The sequence below is a fragment of the Channa argus genome, chromosome 16 (assembly GCF_033026475.1).
Source record: "Channa argus isolate prfri chromosome 16, Channa argus male v1.0, whole genome shotgun sequence".
Classification (NCBI taxonomy): domain Eukaryota; kingdom Metazoa; phylum Chordata; class Actinopteri; order Anabantiformes; family Channidae; genus Channa; species Channa argus.
The window spans coordinates 18625593-18646936 of record NC_090212.1 but is presented as its reverse complement, the minus strand read 5'-3'; the positions used below and the strand labels follow the sequence as shown (position 1 = coordinate 18646936).

At 41.7% G+C, this 21344-nt stretch overlaps 1 protein-coding gene across 2 annotated transcripts; it reads left to right on the top strand.

The window, feature by feature from the left end:
* Positions 1-2867: 2867 nt before the first annotated feature.
* paplna (papilin a, proteoglycan-like sulfated glycoprotein) lies at positions 2868-20527 on the top strand. 2 transcript variants are annotated; one of them, XM_067480410.1, is made up of 25 exons: positions 2868-3020; positions 4599-4661; positions 5331-5434; positions 7458-7518; positions 7686-7788; positions 8109-8239; positions 9236-9359; positions 9478-9558; positions 9638-9810; positions 10272-10395; positions 10495-10621; positions 12227-12440; positions 12755-12929; positions 13988-14159; positions 14386-14470; positions 14720-14846; positions 14946-15288; positions 17119-17277; positions 17357-17484; positions 18039-18093; positions 18273-18419; positions 18633-18760; positions 18924-19029; positions 19820-19995; positions 20275-20527. In XM_067480410.1, the coding sequence occupies exons 2-25, from the start codon at positions 4605-4607 to the stop codon at positions 20457-20459; spliced, it is 3285 nt and encodes a 1094-aa protein (XP_067336511.1). In that variant the 5' UTR covers positions 2868-3020; positions 4599-4604; the 3' UTR covers positions 20460-20527. The 2 variants fall into 2 exon arrangements, with proteins under 2 accessions (XP_067336511.1, XP_067336510.1); XM_067480409.1 differs by having other exon boundaries at positions 18921-19029.
* Positions 20528-21344: the final 817 nt, after the last annotated feature.

Below are 21344 nucleotides of genomic sequence, written 5' to 3'. Positions count from 1 at the left end.
AGGAGCTGAGCCAGCTGGTGGTGGAGCTCCGGAGAGAGAACCAGGAGCTAGTGGAGAAGTACAACCAGCTCGCTGTGGAGATGAAGGAGGCCAAGGAGATTATAGAACAGCTACAAGACACGAAATATGCCTTTAACGCAAAGGAGCGGCAGGCACAGAAGCTTAGCCGGCAACTCTAGAGGCCTACAAGGAGGTTGACTGAAGGTGGATGTGACCTGGGCGTGCTGGAAAGAGAGTCATGGAAGAAAACAAGACCAGACAAGGCAGCTGGAAACAGCAGCTTGTTGCAAAAGATTTCTAAAGACTGGGTGGGCATGAGGGCTAAGCTGGGCACAGCTGTTTTCTTTAACGTACAGAGTTTTTTTTTTTTTTTTCTGTCTGCACATGTGTATGTTTTAGGTCTGCAGAGGGGTGGATGTAAACATTAGTCATTTTAATGTTAGCTTAAATCCTGTGGTTTAAGGCTCCTTTTAGGCTTAATTACCAGGAATCCAAAGTGGAGGTTTGAAAGACATGTGGAAGTATAAAATGTACATTTTTGGTTTTTGAAAAGCGGGTTGGATTTTGCTCATTAGCATTCTGTAATTAAAACATTATATGTGTACACCCCGCTGCAATGCCCCTGTAAAGATTTTATTGGATGACAGCCATTGGATATTGTTTTTAGTTGTTCGGGACTCATAAGAAGTGGGTGGTCACCTATTTTTGGACTTTGCAGACTCAAGGTGCCACAAATAGCTGATTATCCCTTTCTGCCTCGAGTCTTGTGAGATGAGGGGCCTCAAGGTGCCCAGGCCTAAATCCGAACTGGGTCCCAGATATCAAAAGCAAAGCAAACTTGTCTTGATGTACGTAATTAATGCATCCAAATAAAGCAATGCTAATATTCAGTATGTTGACATTGTGCAAATCCTTAAGACATTTCTGTATCTGAGTCACTCATGTGAAATGCTTTTTTGCATAACTAACTATCTTGACTTTGTCTGTTTAATCCGATTTTTTATTGAAACCTGAATCAAGTGTTGAATGTGCTTGTTGAATCTGAAACTTTTAAGTGAAATTTTTGAATTTTTGATGTTTCAAACATAACATTAAAAAATATCACTCTGGGGAAAATGCTTATGCTCGTTTTCTGTTCTATTTAAGTGACTGGAGGGAAACGGCTCGCTCTGTCCAAAGGTAACAATATCTGCCTACCAGCACCTCTGAAACACATATTTCACTAATTCCATATAAAAAGTGTAAACTAACAAACTTAGATAGAGTAGGTACTGATTGTTGTGTGCTGTAGTTGTATCCACTCTTTATGCTAAAAAGCTAAGCTAACCATCTTCATACTAGCTTTATATTTAACTAACGCTAGTAAAAAGTAAGTAAGAATAAATCTTTTTACTTACGACCCTTTCGTTCCATTTCTCAGTGGATCCCAGGCTCAAATTAGTCAGTAGAAAGTTAGTTCAAGGCAAATTACAGCCAAGATGTATTTTTACATGAGACCACAGTCACATAACTCTGCATAATGTCAGTATCCTTGGGTGGTGTCGCAATCCTCACCCCCATAAGAGAAGGCAGAAGAGAAGAGGGAAACATAGATTGGAAGATGTTTAAACATAGTTTTCATTGTGGCTTTGGTGGTTTCCCTCCAAAATAATCACTTTTCTACGTTAAGTTTAGCATTACCCCATAATGACATTGTGAAATGCTTCTCAGAACCTTTGTGTCATCGTTTGGGTTAAATCAATTAATTGAATTTTTGCTACAGGATGTTTGTCAAGACTTTATTCATAGAACACACAGTCATTTATGTAACATTTATGTATAATGACACAAACTGTGAATGCATGGTCCATATGATTTATGCATTTTGATGCATCTTCATGAAATAAATCCAGATTGTATATTGTATAATAGATCCAGAATGATATTATTAGTAGTAGTAACTTATCTTGTTTTCTCAGTGTCTGCTGGTGGCTTTTATGTTTTATTATCTGATAGACCGGACCTTTTGTATTATTATCATTATAAATAATAAATGAAGGTAGAAGTTCCTGCCCCCCCCCCCCCCCACACACACACACACACACACACACACACTACCCTTTAACTGGATAACTGGTATTGATATTAGATTTTACCATCTGTGAATCAGAACATTTTTGTCATTTATACTTATATATATATTGTCATTTATACTCTGGTTTAAGACAAAATGTCTGCAAAACTAATATGCCATTTGATTGAACTTTGTATTTGTATTTATTTATCTGAGAAGATAAACATCATAACTGCATGAGTAAACATTCTCACCTGCTTTTATGTCTGTGATGTCATCAATATCACTAACTGTCAACATTATAACAAATAATTTGTCTCCTTATTCCTTTTGTTACCATTAACGATGCTGCTATTCGTTCAAAATACGTCGCACAAAAATACATTTTATTGTTCCTTTTATTGTTCACTTTATTGTAAAAGTGTATATAAAAACATATCCTATTTCAGCATGTGCAATAGTAATGTTCAGCTCGTGTCCAACAGCCTGTGTGCATTTTGGATTTTAATGACATCAGATGAAAAGAAAAACACTTAACCAGAGCAGCAGCTAAATGTTCATAAAGAGTCCTGTTTCACATCTAATCCAAATTTCCAGAAAAGTCAAGTAACGTTTAGCAGTTTTCAGCTAAAAATAGTTGGACGTGTGCAGTTGGAGAACACGATAAAGAGGCTTCGGTTACACTGGGAACCAACTTTTTCGAAACCTCCTCCAGTTACGGGGCTGGTTAAAAAGCCGCAGAGGAGGTTTAACCAACACCGGAGGTTCGCTGCGTCTTGTCGGTTTCCTGTTGGACGTGAGACACAGAGCGGGGGGAGAGGGAGGGGGGCGAGACAAAGGGGACCGGCCGCACACTCCCTCCTCATATATCCAGGACACTGCAGCGCTCTCGGACGCATCTTCCAGTCAGACGCTCCGGAGAGAAACCCGCGTGGATCCAGCGGCGGTTTGGGACTCGAAGAACAAGGTGAGTAACGGAGGCTCCGCGGGTTTCTTCTGGTGTCAGCTTTGCTTTCGGTGACAGAGACTGTCTGCGGGCTGCTCACCAAAAAAAAAACCGAACGAGACACAGTAAACCAAGTTGTGCGTGTGTGTGGGAAATGGGTTAATGAGAAAACGTGTGGATATGACAATAATTTGGAGACATCACAGCAGATAAAAGAGATTCGTGTTACAATGACTTTCTGACCAGGTGCCAGTTGCTGACTTCATATAATTGGTAATTTGGTTGGATAAAAGCTTGTAAAGGCCTGAGGCCACAGGCTTTATAAACTGTTACAGAAAAAATAATAATAATAACAGACAGCGATGCAAGAATCTCACCGGGAATTTATCCGTGTTTAAGATAAACCAGATCTGCGAGGGCATCAGTGGGACTTGGTTCATTGATCATCATTTTAGTCACTGGTTAATCATCCAAGTTCTTCGGTTAGTTAAGCCTGACCAAAGTTTGGTGGGGTGGTAATGCTCAACATGGCTACTTAATATTAATATTTAATGGATTTGAATGTGTTCATGTAATCTGATTTGACATTCTAACATTTGAATGTCTGATTTAAAGGCAGTTTGTTAAACATGAATGTGAACCTCCAGTGCTTCCAGATTCTCATTTGGGATAAATTTCACTTTCGTATATCATTGCAAATAGAATAATATTGTGTTTAGCAGCGTTGCCTAGATAAAACAAGCAGTACGACATGACTTTGAGCTATTATTATCTTTCATTAATGTCTGATTTTATAGAACAATACCAGTCAACAGATTAATCGCTCTTACTTGGTCTCTACAGCCTAAATGAGGTGTAAAGTGTTGCCCAGACACACAAGAGCAGTCAGATTACCACCACCCAGGGGTGATTACAACAACAAACCATCCCTCTGACCTCTTGCCAGGTCCATGTGGGGCGCTCACAGCTGCAGTGTAACTTTCCTCACAGTGGCAAACAGGTCAGAGGTGCTTTGGCAGCTCCAGTCAATCCCAACAATTTGTGCTGGAAAAAACAAACAAACAGTTTATCCACATGCAACACAGTGAGGAGATAGTTTAATGTGTTAGAGAGATCATAGGGTCTTTTCCTTACAGAGGGGGGGGGGGCTCAGCAAACTATGCTTTTTGGCATGTTGTGAGTCGTATTACACATGCCTGTCCTGTGAACTCTACATAAATCTACATGTACTAACTAGATGTACAGATGCAGATAGTCAGCTTATTGGCGTCAAACCAAACCATGATTGATGATTGACACTCTGCATTTTGCAACAAATCATTACTACAGAGTAGAAATGCTGCAGGGCAACAATCGACCTCTCAGTCATAACTGAAGCTGATTCTTTATCAATCACAAATTAAACATTTGTTTATTTTTTTGTCCCTTAGAGACACAAGCCAAATTCTCAAAAAAAAAAAAGGTTGGCTTGTGTTCCTAAAGGACAAAAAAATATATATATTTTTGTTGTCCTGGCTTGTTTCCATAAAAGTTGTTCAACGTGTAAAATTCTTTGTTAGCCACAGTGAGTCACTCTGAATTTTCTCTGTTTATTTCCAGCGAACAATGACGATGCTCGTGCCTCTGGGAATCCTCCAGTTGCTCTGCGCTCCAGCACTCATGGTAAAGTTCTCACGCACTCATAAGGAAGTTGTAGGAAAGTCATAGGTTGCATTGTTTTTAGCACCAGCTTTTTTACTTTTCTATCTAAATTCCTGCGTAGAGCCTCAACAATTTGTTAAATAACCGATTAGCTACACTTTGGCTTTTGGTTTCAGTTTGTTGAAACCAATCATTAAATGATGTCATCATTAAGAGTTTCTGATTAGCACTTTTTTTTCCTGATGTTTCACAGATTTATGGCAATTATTTATTAACTAATCAAGAAAATTATTGGCAGAATATTTACAAAACCCTTTTGCCTAAATCCAACTATATATCTATATTTTTATATATAGATATATAGAGTGTACACGACCTGATAGTAAGCATAATTGTAAATGCAACGTAAAGTATTATATTTAACATTTTTGCTGCTCCCGCATTGTTATATGCAGTAACAAAGTGATTTTTTAATTTAATAATGGAAAAAAACAACAACACACATTTGATTCCTTTTTACGATTTCTTATTTTTATTTTTTTGTCCTTTCGGCTTATATCCCGTGAGTTCAGGGTCGCCACAGCGGATCATTGTCCGCATGTTGATTTGGCAAACCTGTCACCAATATAAGATTGGATTTTAAAACAAAGACCCTACTGCTGATTTTTACATTGTGCGTTTTGTATCCAGGTGCCCAGTGTGGATTACTGGGATGCATGGGGTCCGTATGGAGAATGCAGTCGCAGCTGTGGTGGCGGTGTGACCATGAGAACCAGACGCTGTATCACTCACAGGTACTGTAACATTAATGCATCCACATGTATCCACATGGAAACACACACACACAGACACTGCATCTGCAACCTTGTGAGGTCCTGAATACACACACACACGAGCACCGACTATGTTTTTATGGTATGGAGTGACTTTACGAGAGAAGTCACGAGCATGTGGGCTTGTACATCTAAAGCGGACTGCAGGAAGAGGCCCTTTCACATTAAAAGCTCAATAAGGGATCAAAAATGGGGTAGAACAAGTAAAAATATTTATACACTGCTACATAAGCATAAGCATATTTATTTTTTCTGTAATCTTTGCTCTTTCGTGAATTATTTGACCACTTCAGGCCTCAAACTGTTGTTTAAATGGACCCATCTGATAAGTTTAAATGGAAAATATCTGAGACTTCTGAAATACAGCACAACCTGTCAAAATACTCCAACTGGGCTCTGGATTTTATGTAATGTCAAGTGCCGGAAAGACTTAACCTTTAAATGTGTGTCATACATTCATGTAAAGTAAAGTCTGTAATTATGTAAGTAATTATGGCTTTCAGATAAAGTAAAAAGCACAATATTACTCTTTACAATTTTACGCAAAAATGGCAATAAAAAAGTAAAAAGTACCTGAAAATTGTTAAGTACAGAACTTGAGTAACTGTTACTTTTCCCCAGTGTTTCCAATGTGCTTTAACCTCTAATTAAAGGCCACTGCAGCCCAAAAGTTCATCTGTCATTCATCCGCTCAGTTCATTGGCTGCCTCTGCGGCCGTTCAGGCTGTGAAAGGCTCATCAAAGCGTGGGTGTGCCGCACTAATTGTGTAATAACACAGAGGGAATTTGATAAAAAGGACAAGTTTGACTGTTGTGGAGCAGCAATGCCCACCAGGCAGAACATGTCTGCAGGGAGCTGCCTCTCAAAACATGTACGAACATTTCGGTGATTCACCTTCTTTGATATTTTGGTGCAGTGTCCATGCAGCCATTCAATGAGTCAGACAGTCTGTTAGTGACTCTGTTTCCTCTGTTTACCTGCATGATTCCTGCCCACTGGATTTACTCATGTTGTCTGCCAGGTTTCCCAGAATCACACCTTTAAATACTATGATTTGACAGGTTGAATCATCGTGTTCTTTATAGAAATGCCTGTTTCACCATACATTCACATTACCTGACCTTCATGCAAAGGCCTCTCTTATTTTGCCTATTATGGGCTTTTTTTTTAAAAATGTCACTTTAAAATGATGCTTCAGATGTTTTTGTTTCCATCCTCAGGTGAAAAGCTGGGGGCTGGATGTTGTCAAGCACTGTTTCGACATGTTTTAGTTTCAGTTTCTGCGTGTTGACTGGAGCGTGTCTTGTTTTTAGGCTTCACGGCCGGTACTTTCAGAGGTGACTTAATCATGAGTTACCAGCATGGCTGCAAGGGAGTGTGCAAAACAATCTGCTGTCTCACGATTCACTGACGAGCAAGTGCTTGATTGTTGGTTTAAGGTTTGGGTGCCACAGTGTTGATGTTGAGGCTTCTTCTGCTGCTGATAAGTCAGTTTTTTTTTTTTCACAGACACAGATTAAACAGGAATGCCACTTAATGTTAGCGCTAATTCTAGTTATTTCTACACTTGCAGACAGTTTGTATTTGCATATGTGCACTGCTGTCTAACGTGGGGATTAGTTGCTTCTGTGTCACAGTGATGACCCATAAAGTTTCAATGCAACATAAGACCAAAATTATGCAAAAGTGGGTGTTTAGAGCTGTGAAAGTAAAAACACACATTTTTGTCTTAAAGGGGCCTTTTGCTTACGTTAAATTATATCTTCTGTGCCTCTAGGGAAGTTGTCAAAAATATGAAAAATAACTCAACTGCTGTCAGCTCTTGTAGCTTATGAAGCTTTGTCAGCTCTAAGAGAAACTGCCTCGTCTCCTGCTTGTGCATTAAGAAGATAATGTCAAAATCTACATCGGGTCAAGGTTAATCTATCGAAGATGATAATGAGACGTTTGGCATATTCATGCTTTCGTGCTTCTGTCATACAGGACTGATGGAGGACACAACTGTGTTGGACTAGAGAGGTCCTATAGCTCCTGCAACATCCAGGTAAACAACCACACTGAGCTGTTAAATTCTAGCATCTCCTTGTCCGGACTGTTTTATTGTCAGTGTATAACCGAGCTGTCAACTGCAAGAATGTTCCTGATTAAACTAAGCAGATGTTGTTGTTTTTGTTATGATCTTGTTTTGACGTCTTCTCTTGGTTCTCTCAGGACTGTCCAGAGGGATCCAGAGATTTCCGTGAAGAGCAGTGCTCCCAGTTTGACGGGAGTGACTTTCAGGGGAAGCGCTACAAGTGGATCCCATACTATGGAGGTCAGAAGCAAAGCGAAAGTGGAGTGAAGTGGGCTGATAGTTTAGCATGTTTGAATGTGCGAGACTATACGATGAGAAACTGGCTTGTGAAACAGTGAGACAAAACGTTGTCTTATTGTCTATTGAGACACTGCCACTCTCCTCTTTAAGCAGCAGAAGGAAAATGTACGTCAAATAAGAAAAAAGAATAATTCGTGTGAAACTCCTCATTCCTCAGATGAGAAACACATCTCTCAAAGAAAAACTAGAGTAAGATAAGAGTACATAAGACCAAAGCTGCACAAAACAACATCTCACGTGTGATTTCATCTCCCTCACAGCTGAGAATCCTTGTGAGCTGAACTGCATGCCAGTAGGAGAAAACTTTTTTTATCGCCACCGCATCGCTGTAGTTGACGGTACACCCTGTCACCCAGGACGGAGGGATGTTTGTGTGGCTGGAATTTGCAAGGTGAGTCACGCAGAAACCGGCGTCAGCAATAATGGCCGATAAATTCAAAGGCAAGAATGATGTTTCACAGAAGACCTGCAATATGGTGTCTTCTCTTACATCAGGAAAATCAGGCAGATTATAAATGTTTCACAGGCCTTTTAGTTTGATTAGAATTTCTAGGTTCATAACTTCCAAAACAAAAATAAAACAGGTATTGCAGACTAAAGACTTAAATGGGCAAAAACATCATATTAAAATAGATGTTGAATTAATACATGAGGTGAGAGATTTGTTTTGTTTTTTTCTGGCAAATAAATTATGTTGATTTGATATAATAACATAATCAGTTTGTCCCCACGTTAGTCTAATAAATTAAAGACATGACAAAAAACTTCTCAGAGGCTCAGATCACGTGAACCCTGGTTTCCAGCATCACTTCATTAATCAGTGTGGACACAGTCATGGGACCAGAGCAGCAGGATTAAACATTACTTTCAGTCTGTGGTAATGTCAATCACTATTCTCATTCTGTTCTCGTGTCATTTATTGTAGCAACCTGTTCACCTTTTCCTCATGAAAACACCTGTTGGTGTCAGTTTAACCTCTGACTTCGTGTCTTTAACACTTCCTCTGTGGACAGCAGCTGTCCAAAATCCACCCTGGTCCCAGGTCTTATTTCTAAACATTACTGCTCTGGTCTTAGACGTTGGTTGCCGGGATTTAGGTTCAGTACTTTTCAGCTCTTCGCTTCTCCTAAACTTCGTTAAGTCAGGTCTGGTATGGATTTCAGCTTTTATTCGAGGGTATTATTTTAATGTTGCACTCAGTGTATACAATGGATTTGACTTTCTTCATTCTATATCCCACTGTTTGTCTCTCATTACACACACAGCAACTTTTAGACTGGAGTCTAAACTTCTCTAGGGAAAGTGTAACCAGATTCTTTTGACTAACTCAGTGCTTCTGAGACATAATCTGACTCTGGCACCATTTGCTTTTTTTTCTCTGGTGCAGCGTCTGGGCTGCGACAACACGTTGAAGTCTCTTCAGCAGGAGGACCCCTGCCTGCAGTGTGGGGGTAATGGACCGTCCTGCCAACGTGTGAAAAGCAGCTTCTCTGTACACAACCTGCCAACTGGTACAGTGCATGTTTTGTACTTTGAGTTGTTCCCTGTACATAAGCCACCAGAATTGGCAAAAAGACTTTGCCGCACTTTGTAAGTGTGAAATCAGTTATGGCTTCTTCTAAATTCCAGGCTACAACCAGATGTTCGTCATCCCCGTTGGAGCCACCACCATCAGCATCAGAGAGACAGTGGCAACACGCAACTACCTCGGTGAGGATCCAAAGAAAAAAGTGCCTAATTCACTAGCATGTGCAACACCTAGTGTAACAAAAGGCTGTATGTTCTGCAGCTATCAGAAACCTGCGGGGAGATTACTATCTTAATGGCCACTGGGTAATCCAGTTTTCCAAGGCGCTACCCATTGCTGGCACGATGCTGTACTACCAGCGAGGTTCTGAGGGTAACGACGTTCCCGAAACCATCACTGGGCGTGGCCCCACCACTGAACCTCTCGTTGTTGAAGTAAGATCACACAGATACCAAATTGCTTTTTGATTTATTCTCTTCGTCTTCTGCAAAGTGCTCTCACTTCCCACAGTACAGCAGTGGACACAGCCAGCAATGTGTTGAGAGTAGCAAGTATAAAAATGCTTTAACCTCTCAACAACATGAATCTGCCCAGCAAACGTTATTGCAAGCTGTTTATTGTTTTAGGGGATTTGGGCGTAAATATACATTTATAAAGTTTCATAGTGCGACTCGGTGTTTAGGGAGCATAACAAAAGGAGTAGAACATGACAAAATTCACTTTACCATTAAACATTTGAAGTTTAAGTCAAGGCAAATGTTTGAGTTTAAACCGGTGAAAGGAAGGATCTGAGACTCTGATTCATCCTCTCAGGCCCCAGAGTTGGATTTCTTAAACAGGGCTCGTTGGCCAGTCGATTAATTATGGATATTTATGAACAAATCTCTGCTCTCAGCTGATCAGCCAGGAGCCCAACCAGGGGGTGGAGTATGAATATTACCTTCTGAATGAACGCTCCAGAGAGGGCTACTACTGGAGTTTTGGATCCTGGTCTACCTGCAGCAGAGAGTGTGGATCAGGTCAGACTCAGAAAAACTCTCGCAGCCATCGTTTGTGATCGTTGCGCTTTTGCACAAAGACTTTTATCATACTGATTCCTGCATGTCTTGCTTCGTTAGGTTACCAGTCTCGGGTGGTCTTCTGCACAATTGGCAACGACGCCTACCCCGATCATCTATGTGCATCTCTGCTGAGGCCACAAAGCAACCGCACGTGCAATCCCCATCCATGCCCACAGACCCACAGGTAAACTACGGTTCAAAGACCCTTTGACCTAAGGCTTCGTTTTAGAAAATGTAAGCAACATTCAGAGTTATTTTTTCCTCTACTGTAAGTAAATAAAAAGTAGATGAGCTCAACACTAAATGCGAGAGCAGATTTTTCACCGCTGTCGCTGTGCTGTTATGACTGTCTGAAAGGTTGGCGTACCTCTATCCGCCACAGTTGTGGAGATCCTCAGAGAGACCCCGAGCATGTTTACTCAGGTAACTCAGGGTCTGTAGTCGTAGTATTAGCTGACTGCAAACACTGAAATCCATGAGTAATTTCACTAGTCCCCTTTTCCCCAAAGCATGTTCAATAGTTTGTAGTTTTAGTTCATTAATCTTTATCCTGAAACTGAGAAAATAGGAAAAAAAAGCATCTGTGTTTAGTGTGTTTAGCCTGTTCCTCCTTGTGGGGTGGGAACGAAGGAGCGAGGCAACTGACCAGCTCAGAGATCTCGCTTCAACCTTCTAATGATCAAAGCTAAGCAAAGATTTCCGACACCTACTGCCAAAGTGCATGGACGAGGGAACCTTTTAATGGTCCTCATTCGTCTTTGACACGTGTAACGACTCAGTTATTTGAAGATTTTCTTTCCACTTTAACGTCCTAACCTGTGGCACCTGATTCCTGAGCTGGGTTAGTAATGTTAGCTCCTGCCTGGTTGTTTTAGCAAACTTTAAAATGTTCCGTCTGTGTCCACTCATGTGTGTTGTGATGTGCTCAGTGGGTAAAGGTCATTGTGCTGGGGGGCTGTTGGGGGCAGCTGTCCCCTGGTAGCGAGTAGTCAAGGCTTCAGTCGGTGACTCTGTGGTATTTCCTGCTTCTTTCCTTTGATGCTGCTGCTCAGAAACCTGAGATGTTTTAAACCTCTGCTTGGGTGATGCTAAATGTCGTTCTTCTAACTTTAGGGCAAAGATTTGAGAGATAAAATTCACGCTTGTTGTTTTTAGCAAGGCCTCAGTCTATTGTCCCTTCCAGCATTCGGTATCAAATTAACCGAGAGGTGAAAAACATTTCCTGTTTTTTTTTCAGATAGCACTGGCTGGTGGCTAAATGTCCTGGATTTTTGTAAACCCTGCACTTTCCAAAAGGGTGTGTTGTTTGTAACCTAAGCATGTGGCTTTAGTGTGTTTTTCATTAGGTGAGAATCATTTGTGATAAAACGATGTGGCTTTTCTATTTACATGCAGTAACTGGAGTATTTTTAAAATGTTTTTTTTACAGAGTATTGAATTATTGCAAAACTCAATAAATTCATTTGTCGATGGCCAATAAATTGCAATAAATTGACATGAATCAGATCATAATTTAAAAGTCATTTATCAGCAGCCAGCACTACATAATAAGTATGTTCTCACTAGATAAGGTCACTGTAGTGAATTCAAATAATAATATCAGCTGCATTATAGCTGCTTAAACTTTAGGTTTAAATGTAAGCACCAAACAGCAGTGGCAGAGCACTTTATCAAAACTGGGTTTGTCTTCTCAGATGAGAATATTGTGATTTTGGAATGAAACTACTTCATATGTCACATAAATTGCATTATTGTAATAACCTCTCTGCTCCTCTGTTGGGTTTCCCAGCTGGAGAACTGGGGAGTGGAGTAGCTGCTCAGTTACCTGTGGTGGAGGCAGCCAGCAGCGCAGTGTGCAGTGCATCTCTCACGGTGCCTCAGGACCCCGCTTGATGGAGGACGCTGTGTGTACCCACTTGGGTGTCTCCGCCGAGGCTCCGCCCTCTGTGCAGAACTGCAACATGCAAAAATGTCCAGAGTATCGCGTGAGCAGATGGAGCGCGGTGAGTTATATTATTCCATCGTTACTATAAATGCATTTGGTTGACTTTGTTAAATCGGTTGTGCCTCCTGTTCACTGTTTGGATTTACAGACTGGTGAAAATCCAGTCTGTATGAAAGACTGCACACGAATGTAATTATTTATTTCAGTCTTTAACATATCGTTAACAATACCATTTTATTAAATGACTTCAAAACTGTAAGTCGCTGGTATTTCATGTACAGCATCGTGTTGGTGTTCCGTTTAGATCAAGTTTGAGGCTTCAAAGTACACATTTCAGGTTTCAGTGTTTCTCTGATCTCTGTTTGTTTGCAGTGCTCTGTCACCTGTGGTCCAGGAGAACAGACCAGAGAGGTGACCTGCATCGGTTCAGGTGGTGTGAGGCTTGAGGAGACATCCTGCAGCTCTGTGCTCCGCCCGCACTCAGTCCAACCCTGTGAGACGGCTGCCTGCCTGGTTCCCAGCATCCAGGATCCAGAACATGAAACAGGTTGGACCCCGTCTCAGTGTTTATCTGTACTTCCCGCTGGTTGCATCTGTGCTATAGTTTGATGAGGGTAGTAATATGGCAGGAGGTGGACTCATGAAGATTCCTCACGTTCCTGAAATACAGTGTTTTCATTTCATAGTTGTGATACACATATACAAAGTATATAAGAGAAACCACGCAAAACGTCAACTAGGCTCAACTAGTTTATATAGACTCAGATCATAATAACTCAAATGTGCACAAGGCTGCACGACCTGTGTGACCTGTGTACCTGTTCCATAAAATCACATCACTATTGGCTGTACTACATTACATCGAATGCTATAACTGTACAAGGCAGAAAGAGCAACATAAGTGAAAACACTGAACCCACATTCACACCATACTTGGATACTTGGACTAATCCCATGACATAACGGATGATGCCAGGAAGACTAGCAGGACAAAAAGGCACTTCTGCAATAACTGGTAGAGTATTTGTGCACCACCGTCTAAACGTGAATACGCTGTACTTTGAAAAAAAAAAACCTACTTAAGCATTTCAGATTAATGCATTATTGTTAACAAAATGTTAACGCTTCTTTTATGTTTTCTTAATCATTTTTAATCCCGGGACAATGCCGGTGTCACGTAACTCTAATAATGTTTATGCCATAGCTCCCCTGCAGCCCCTTCCTCCCTGCTGATACAGTGTCACTGTGTCCTCGTCAGCCTTCCCACTAATTATCCAGGCCTGAGTGGCATGTTTTTAGGGGTCTGTGGGCACTGTCGGCCTGATTAAAATATTTCCGACGCACTGAAGTGTGCTGTGCTGCATTGTAGTGCCCCAGTGATCCTGAATGTCAAGTTTGCTTGTATTTGTTTGCTTCCTTGTTTTAAGAATTTTTAATTTTATTTTGGTTCTGGTTACTAGACCCCATTTTGTTCTCCACTGCCCCCTGTTTCCTCTTTGTTTCCTCCATGTTTCCTCCCTGTTTCCTCCTTGTTTCCTCCTTGTTTCTTTGCCCAGTTATGTGTGTTTTTAGTTTAATAATTCTCCCTGTTTGCCGTCATCTCAGTTCACAGGCTGGAGACGGATCTGACCCAGACAAACACAGTCCACAACCCTCACAGCTCCGCCCCGACTCTCCACTGTAGCCAGTCTTATTACGGCTGCTGCTCAGATGGTCAGACTTCAGCCAGAGGCCCTGAGGGTCTGGGCTGTCCACAGGCCGCCTGCATTCAGACCAGGTATCCAGTTCCAACCTGTCACAGCACTGTGGTTGACATTACATATGGAGTCTTTGCCTGGGTGTCACTTTTACGCCCACATGACCATCGGGGATCATTTTGGGTTATGGCCAATGATCAGGCTGAGGTGGAGGTTTTCTTAGAAATGCTAAAGTTACACGTTCTTTTTATTTTTGGCTCAGTGTTTCATTGTTTGTTCCTGTTTCCTTCTGTTTTTGTGCAACAGTTATGGCTGCTGCCAAGATGGTGTGACAGGTGCTCAGGGCCCCAACAAGGAGGGCTGTGCAGAGTATGTGGCCCCTGCACCCACTGTAAGCACATGTGCATCAAATGCTTTCTTTTTTCATGCTGATAGACACATATGAGAGAATCTTCTGTATGTGTTATGGGAGAATGACCTGACTATAACAAGGATGTGCAGCCATGGTCTACTCAGAACAGAATCGAATTTAGAATCGCTCGAATCCATAATAGTAGAAGCTTATATTTGCAATAACATACTTCAGCAAAAAAAAAAAAAAAAAAGTTTTCTATAACTTGTGTTTTTGAATCTTTTGCAGGTTGCGGTTTCTCTGCCAACGGAGAATGCCGCACAGTGCCGTACCACCACCTACGGGTGCTGCTACGACCGCACCACACCTGCAAGAGGACCCAATGGGGAGGACTGCCCCAGCCCCCCTGACAGCGGTAAGGAAGTGAAGCAGCAAAAACGTTTGTGTACATTACATAACATTGGCCTGTGACTAAAGACTAACCCTGACCTCCACTCGCCTTGTTTCTTTGTAGTTGAGCATTCGCTCTGCTCCCTGCCTCGCGCTGCCGGCTCCTGCAGCAGCTGGGTATCCCGCTACCACTACGACGTCATCACATCCAAATGCCTTCACTTCTGGTATGGAGGTTGCCATGGCAACGCCAACAATTTCCTGAACCAAGGCGAGTGCCAGAGGGCGTGTCAGCAGGCCCCCCGTTCGGTGGCGCCCGCCGGAGAGTCACGCAACATGGGGAGGGTTTTCACAGTCCACGGCGGCGGCAGACAGGCCTCAAGTGCTGCCTACAGAGCCAGACTTTATCGGCGAGTTCGCCGGCCTTCAGCTGCCACTGTTGCAGGGCACTCCGGCCCAGCTGCAAGGTAAGTCCCCGAAGACCCCGGATGCGAGGCCAAATGCTCACTCGCTGCTCCCGCCTCACCACCACTGGCCCCGCATTGCTCTTAAGAGCCTTACAGGAGCCCCAGTCCCCTCAGTCCTGCCGTGTTTGTGAGCACGTGATGTGAATTATGTGCTCACGCTTTTCAGACCTGCATGCAAAATGAAATCAGAAATCATGTGATTTTCATGTGTGTTCAGTAGAATGTCTCGATTACTAATGAAGCTTTTTGGACCAAGTTGTCCAAATTTATTAGGGAATCTTGCTTGTTCTGACCTCCACTGGGTTAACGGTGATGTAAAGGTGACACCCAAGGGTGTGTCACTGGCGGATGAGATTACAGCTGCAACACTTCTCACCACACCCTATAATCCCAAACACCTGCTGTGCGTTCCAGCGTGGTGTTACATTACTCTTTAAGCACGTTTTATTGAGGAATCGGTTCCTTATTTTGTGTTGTTGTTGTTCCTGTGAAACCAAATATTTCATATCTTTGTGCTATTTTCTTTTTATTTTTTTGGCAACATGCTCTTTGTGTAGACACGGTGGCTAAACAACTACACTCCAGCTTTTGTAATACACAGCTTTTAACCTCAGAAGTAGTTGATTACCTCACAGCGACCCTAAATGGACAATTCATGTGTTTCTGGGACTCTTCACTGTCTGTCTAAAGTTAATGTTGGTCGTCTCATGTCCATGTGTCTGCTGCGGTTGTCTCATGCCACCAAACTAATAAAATGTTCTTTTGTCACGCTTCACGTCGGTGTATGTATCTCATCTTTCTCCATCTCACATTTGTGTAGTTATGTGTATAAACTACAGTGCATCTAGAAAATATTCTTTTCCTCAAAATTGCAAACAATATCCCATAATGACAACGTGAAAGAAGTTTGTGTGAAATCTTTGCAAATTTATTACAAATAATAAATAAAAAAAATCACATGTACATAAGTATTCACCTCCGTTGCTTAGTACTTTGTTGAGGTACCTTGAGCACCAATTACAGCCGCGAGTCTTTTTGAGTATGAAGCTACAAGCTTTGCAGTGGCTCTCAAGCTCCCTCAGGTTGGATGGGGCGCGTCGGTGCACAGCCACTGTCCGATCTCCGTTAACTGTAGGGCCTTACATAGACAGGTGTGTGCCTTTCCAAATCGTGTCCAATCAACTGAAGTTCCCACAGCGGGAGTCCGATCAAGTTGTAGAAACATCTCAAGGATGATCGGTGGAAACCGGATGCACCAGAACTTTGAGGTTTTTTTTGTTTCGTTTTTTGTAATACATTTATTCAACAAACTTTATTGTTTGTTTGCATTGTTTGTAGAATGTTGAGGAGAATAATAAATCGGATCCATTTTGAAATACGGCTGTAACATAACGAAGCGTGGGGAAAGTTAATACTTTCTGGATGCACTGTACACACTGTCTTAGATTTCTGTGGGGGATGTTGTGCTCCTGCTGGAGAAGCACTGCACTTTGGGTTTTATGTGGTGGAAAGAAATTGTCCCTGTCTTCCCTTGTTGTATTTTATTGTCTGTGGGTGAGGGTTGCTCTATTTGTCTCGTGCATGTGGCCAAGCTGCATTTCTCTTCTGTCTAAGCTTCCTCTGACAAACTGCTGAACCACGTCGTGGGCGATCTTTATGCGTGCTTTGGCGACTACTAAAAAGGACCAACAGTAGAGCATAAAGTGACTCTTCTTCATTCTGTTCCTCCCTTCAATCATCCCTTTCTTTGTTCTCCAACTCCTCCTTTCCTTCCTTCCTTCCTTCCTTCCTTCTCTCCCTCTGTGCTTGTACACCCTCATGCCTCCTCAGTTTGACCCTTGAAGGAGTAAAGATCGATAAGACCGACCCTCCTACGGTGGAGGCTCTAGTTGGCCAGACAGTTTTGCTGCCCTGCACCGTCAACCCGCCGCCTTCCTCGACCGTGGCTGTAGAGTGGAGAAGAGACGGTGTCCCCCTGTCGACTCACAGGTGACCAGAAACACTCAGATCCAGCGACTTAACCTGCTGTAAGTTGTTCTTTGACAGTGTTTAATTTATTCTTTTTCAGGCATCACCAGCAGCCCAGTGGCTCCCTGTTAATTGGTCCTGTCACTAAGTTGGACTCGGGCTGGTTTTTGTGTGTGGCCACTCGGGAACGGGAGAGAGACCACCGCTACATTTACCTGTCTGTCTCAGGTAATGTTGTGCATTTGCTTGTAAAAATTACTGCAGAAAACTTCGTTATGCGTTGTTTTCTGCATGTTTGCATTTTTTTATTTTTGGGATTAAATTATTTATTCCATTTAATCCATTCAACCATTTTTGGAGCAACTGAATTTGTTCCTTTCGTTAAATTGTCTGCACGTACCCTTTGCTTCAACATTATTGCCAGAGGTGTAAGAACTACTGAGATCATTTAAATTACTTTAACGCAACAATAAATAAAGTACTTCAAATTACTGCATTTCTATTATCAAATTGGTACTTTTACTGACAGATTGTGAAGTACTTCCAGGTTTTATCTCTTTTATCACATTACATTTGACCCACTTTTACCCGACTTTTACTCCATCACACGAAAGTATTGGAATGAAGCCCTGATGTCACAGATGATGTCAGAACATGCTGACCTTTGAGAAGTTACCCAGTCTTTATGCATGACATATTAATGAGAAGTTATGTAGGGCAATTATGACAGGAGGCCTCACTTTGTTTGTCTAATGCTGTGTCCAATGGTGCATGTCTCATAGAGGCATCGTCTCAGCTGATCCCTACCCCACTCCCCAGAGATGGTCCATTCCCGAGGTAAGAATCTGTCTCCAGACAGCTTCACTGGTTGTTCTACAAAAGAAAACAGGCACAAATTGAAATTCACACCTTAAGGCACAGACACAACCAGCAAACTAACAAAGTCAACTCTTGGTGAATCTGTCACTGAACAGTCTTTTGTCTCATCTATCTGTCATTCGGATCATTTATGTCAGGTTCAGTATTGATCGATCAAGCTCATCACAGCTGGAAATGCGAACAGGACAAACAGCAAAACTGCCCTGCACCATTGTGCCTCCCTCAGCGCGTCAGTCTGTCAATATTCATTGGACGAAAGATGGACAGAGCCTCAGTAACTCCAGGTAGTTCTCATTAATTCCTGATTAGTTATATCAGCTTCTGATTCGAACCCATTGTCCAATTTAGAGACAATCTGGATTTTTCTTATGTTGGGTGCTTTACTTGCACCTGCATCGTTTTCTATTCACCAGAATTGTGTCAAATATAATTTCACACGATGAAGTTTACCATAGTGTCAGTGTCAACATGGGGCCTGACTAACGGCTGTGTTGCAGATTTTCAAAGAGTCCAGATGGCATCCTGATCATCAGCCCGCTGAAGTTGGAAGATGCTGGTCTGTACAGATGCACAGTCTCTAACCAGCACCAGCTGGAGCAGAGGCAGCTGAAACTCAAAGTCAAAGGTGAGTTTAAGTCACATGTTTGCCATCATGCATTTTGACACACATTGGAATCAGGTTCTTTTTGGTGTAGTTTTACTTACTGACCAGCAGAGGTCAGTGTATCTAAATGTTATTAAGAGGATTTTGGTTCGAAAATAATAATTCCGATTTCATTCTCCAGCAGATTTGAGGATCACTACAGCTCCTAATAACATCCAAGTGTCTGAAGGCAGCCAAGCCCTGCTGCCCTGTGTGGTGTCAGGAGACAACGTTAATATAGGCTGGTCCAGGTGGGAAAGACCATGTTCAGGTTTTATTTAAACTACAACACCTGGGGTTAGTTTTAAACCCTAGAATAACAGCAACTACACGTGGAGATTCTAGTTTCAAACTAGAACATCTGGCAATGAAAATGTGACAATACCTTCATTTCAGAAAATACTGAAGCTTTTTCAAGAAATTTTTATGTTTAAATTCTCTAAGACATCGTGTACTAAAGATATTTAGGTGATTTGTCCTCCTCCAAATTCAAGTCTATTCTTAAACTTGTTAAAAAACACACAATTTCCTATACACTCTTTATTAGGTACACCTGTACAATCTAATGCAATCCAATACGACAGCTCTGCCATGAATTATACGTTTACCAGGTTATAATATCAGTTTGAAACTGTCTGAAAGGTGATAATTCTACCTTCTTTTTATTCTTGAGGTCATAATGGGTGGTGGAGTCGTACTGAAGGCTATAATATCAAGAGATGGTTCTAAAGTTTTGGCCTCCTCGCGCATTTTAAACAGGGTGGCCAAGTAGAATTAGGTGTAGCTATAAGTTTCAGAAAGTCACATCCACTTACTGTACGGTGTGTGAAGTTACTAAACACGGTGGAGTTTTACGGTGCAAAATAGTAGTAGAATAGTAGATTGTGTGTTCAGTTGGTTTTCGTAAACAGTAATTATTCATTCTAGTTTAATAGGAGTTATGCAACACCGTGCAGCTCAGGTTTTTATTTTGCAGATCAACACACACACACAGCTCATGAGCCTTAGCTGACTTCTTTTCTCTCTCCTCTCCTGCCACAGAAATGGCGTACCCATTCGTCCAGACGGCCGTAACATCCTGCTGTCCTCTGATGGCAGCCTGATCCTCAACAATGTCAAGCCATCAGAAGAGGGGACCTACACCTGTAACGCTTACACTGGCATCTACTCCGTGAGTGCCACGGCGGAAGTGAAGGTCATCAAAGACACACAGCGAGGTGAGACTTGTCTAACTGAGCTCCGTTTCTATGTAGCCATTTCTAATGTTGTACACGTTTACAGGAGAGGAAATATGATGATTTTGAGCCAGATTCATTCTCCTGACAGAACTGATTTTCATTTAAATTGGAAAAATGAAAAGTTCCATGCAGGTGAAACAATAAGCAGAAAGTTCGACGTGGGTATTTACCCACAGCAGCGTGAATGTGGTTAAATGACTGTACTACACAGTCTTCAGTGAAAGAAACTAAATGACACAGTCTTTTCAACGGCTGCAGGTTTCGATGTGCCCCCGGAATGCGTGGACCAGCCTGAGCTTGCCAACTGCGAGCTAATAGTCTACGCCCGCCTTTGCTCCAACTTGTACTACTCCAGCTTCTGCTGTGCCAGCTGCACCAGGCACTCGCAGAGGAAACAACAGGTTTGGTCAGCTGGGCTACAGTCGCAGAGGGATAGAAACTGAGGGCTGGCTGGGCAGCGTTGAAGCTCTGCAGCTGTTCTTAGAGGGCTGCAGTTTTTAAAACACCTGAACCCTTAAACACTCTTGAAACTGCTGCGTTTGCCAGAAGCTCTCTGGTCAGATCAGGTGCAGAATCCCAGCACAACAATGCAACAATAAATGCAATGGATATTTTGGGTGTAGTCAAGTGAGCACTTTGTTTAGAGTCTGTTCGTACAGTGCTGCATTAAATATGGAATCATAAACGAGGTGCCTTTAATTGCAGGTACCTTAAAAACTTTGTCAAGTTGGTTGAATGTAATAGGACAAACTTTTTTTCTCTATTCTCCTTCACTCTCACATCTTTAAGAGAAGTTATTACTCACTGGACCTACTGCTCATTTTCTCTGTGGATTTAGCACATTAGGAAAATGATGTAATAACCACATCTCTTTCTATTTAATCATGTTACTGATGCAGGATTCTACTTGTTGTTAATGTACAAGGATGTGTTTATTTTTATGGAAGTGTTTGATAATAAAAATCATATTTTGATAAAAACCTCCTGGTTCTCTAAATCCGACGTGACTCTATATATTTTAGTTTGCACCACAAGGGGTCGTTAAGTGTAATTTATTGTTTTTCAGTGTTTGAAACTCAACATTTCTTGTATCTAGTTGCTGAAGTGCTGCACCTATCAGTTTAGATATATTAACGATAAATCATGAAGTGATTCCAGTTATTGCGATTGTATTGAATACTGGCTCAAGTACAATTTAAAAAAAAAGAGCAAGTACTAACAAGTATAACATTTTAAAATCCAATTATTATGACAAAATGCAGCAGAATCATGAGAGTCTATTCATGACTGGTATGAAATTCACAAACTACTCAGCACTACTTTACAGT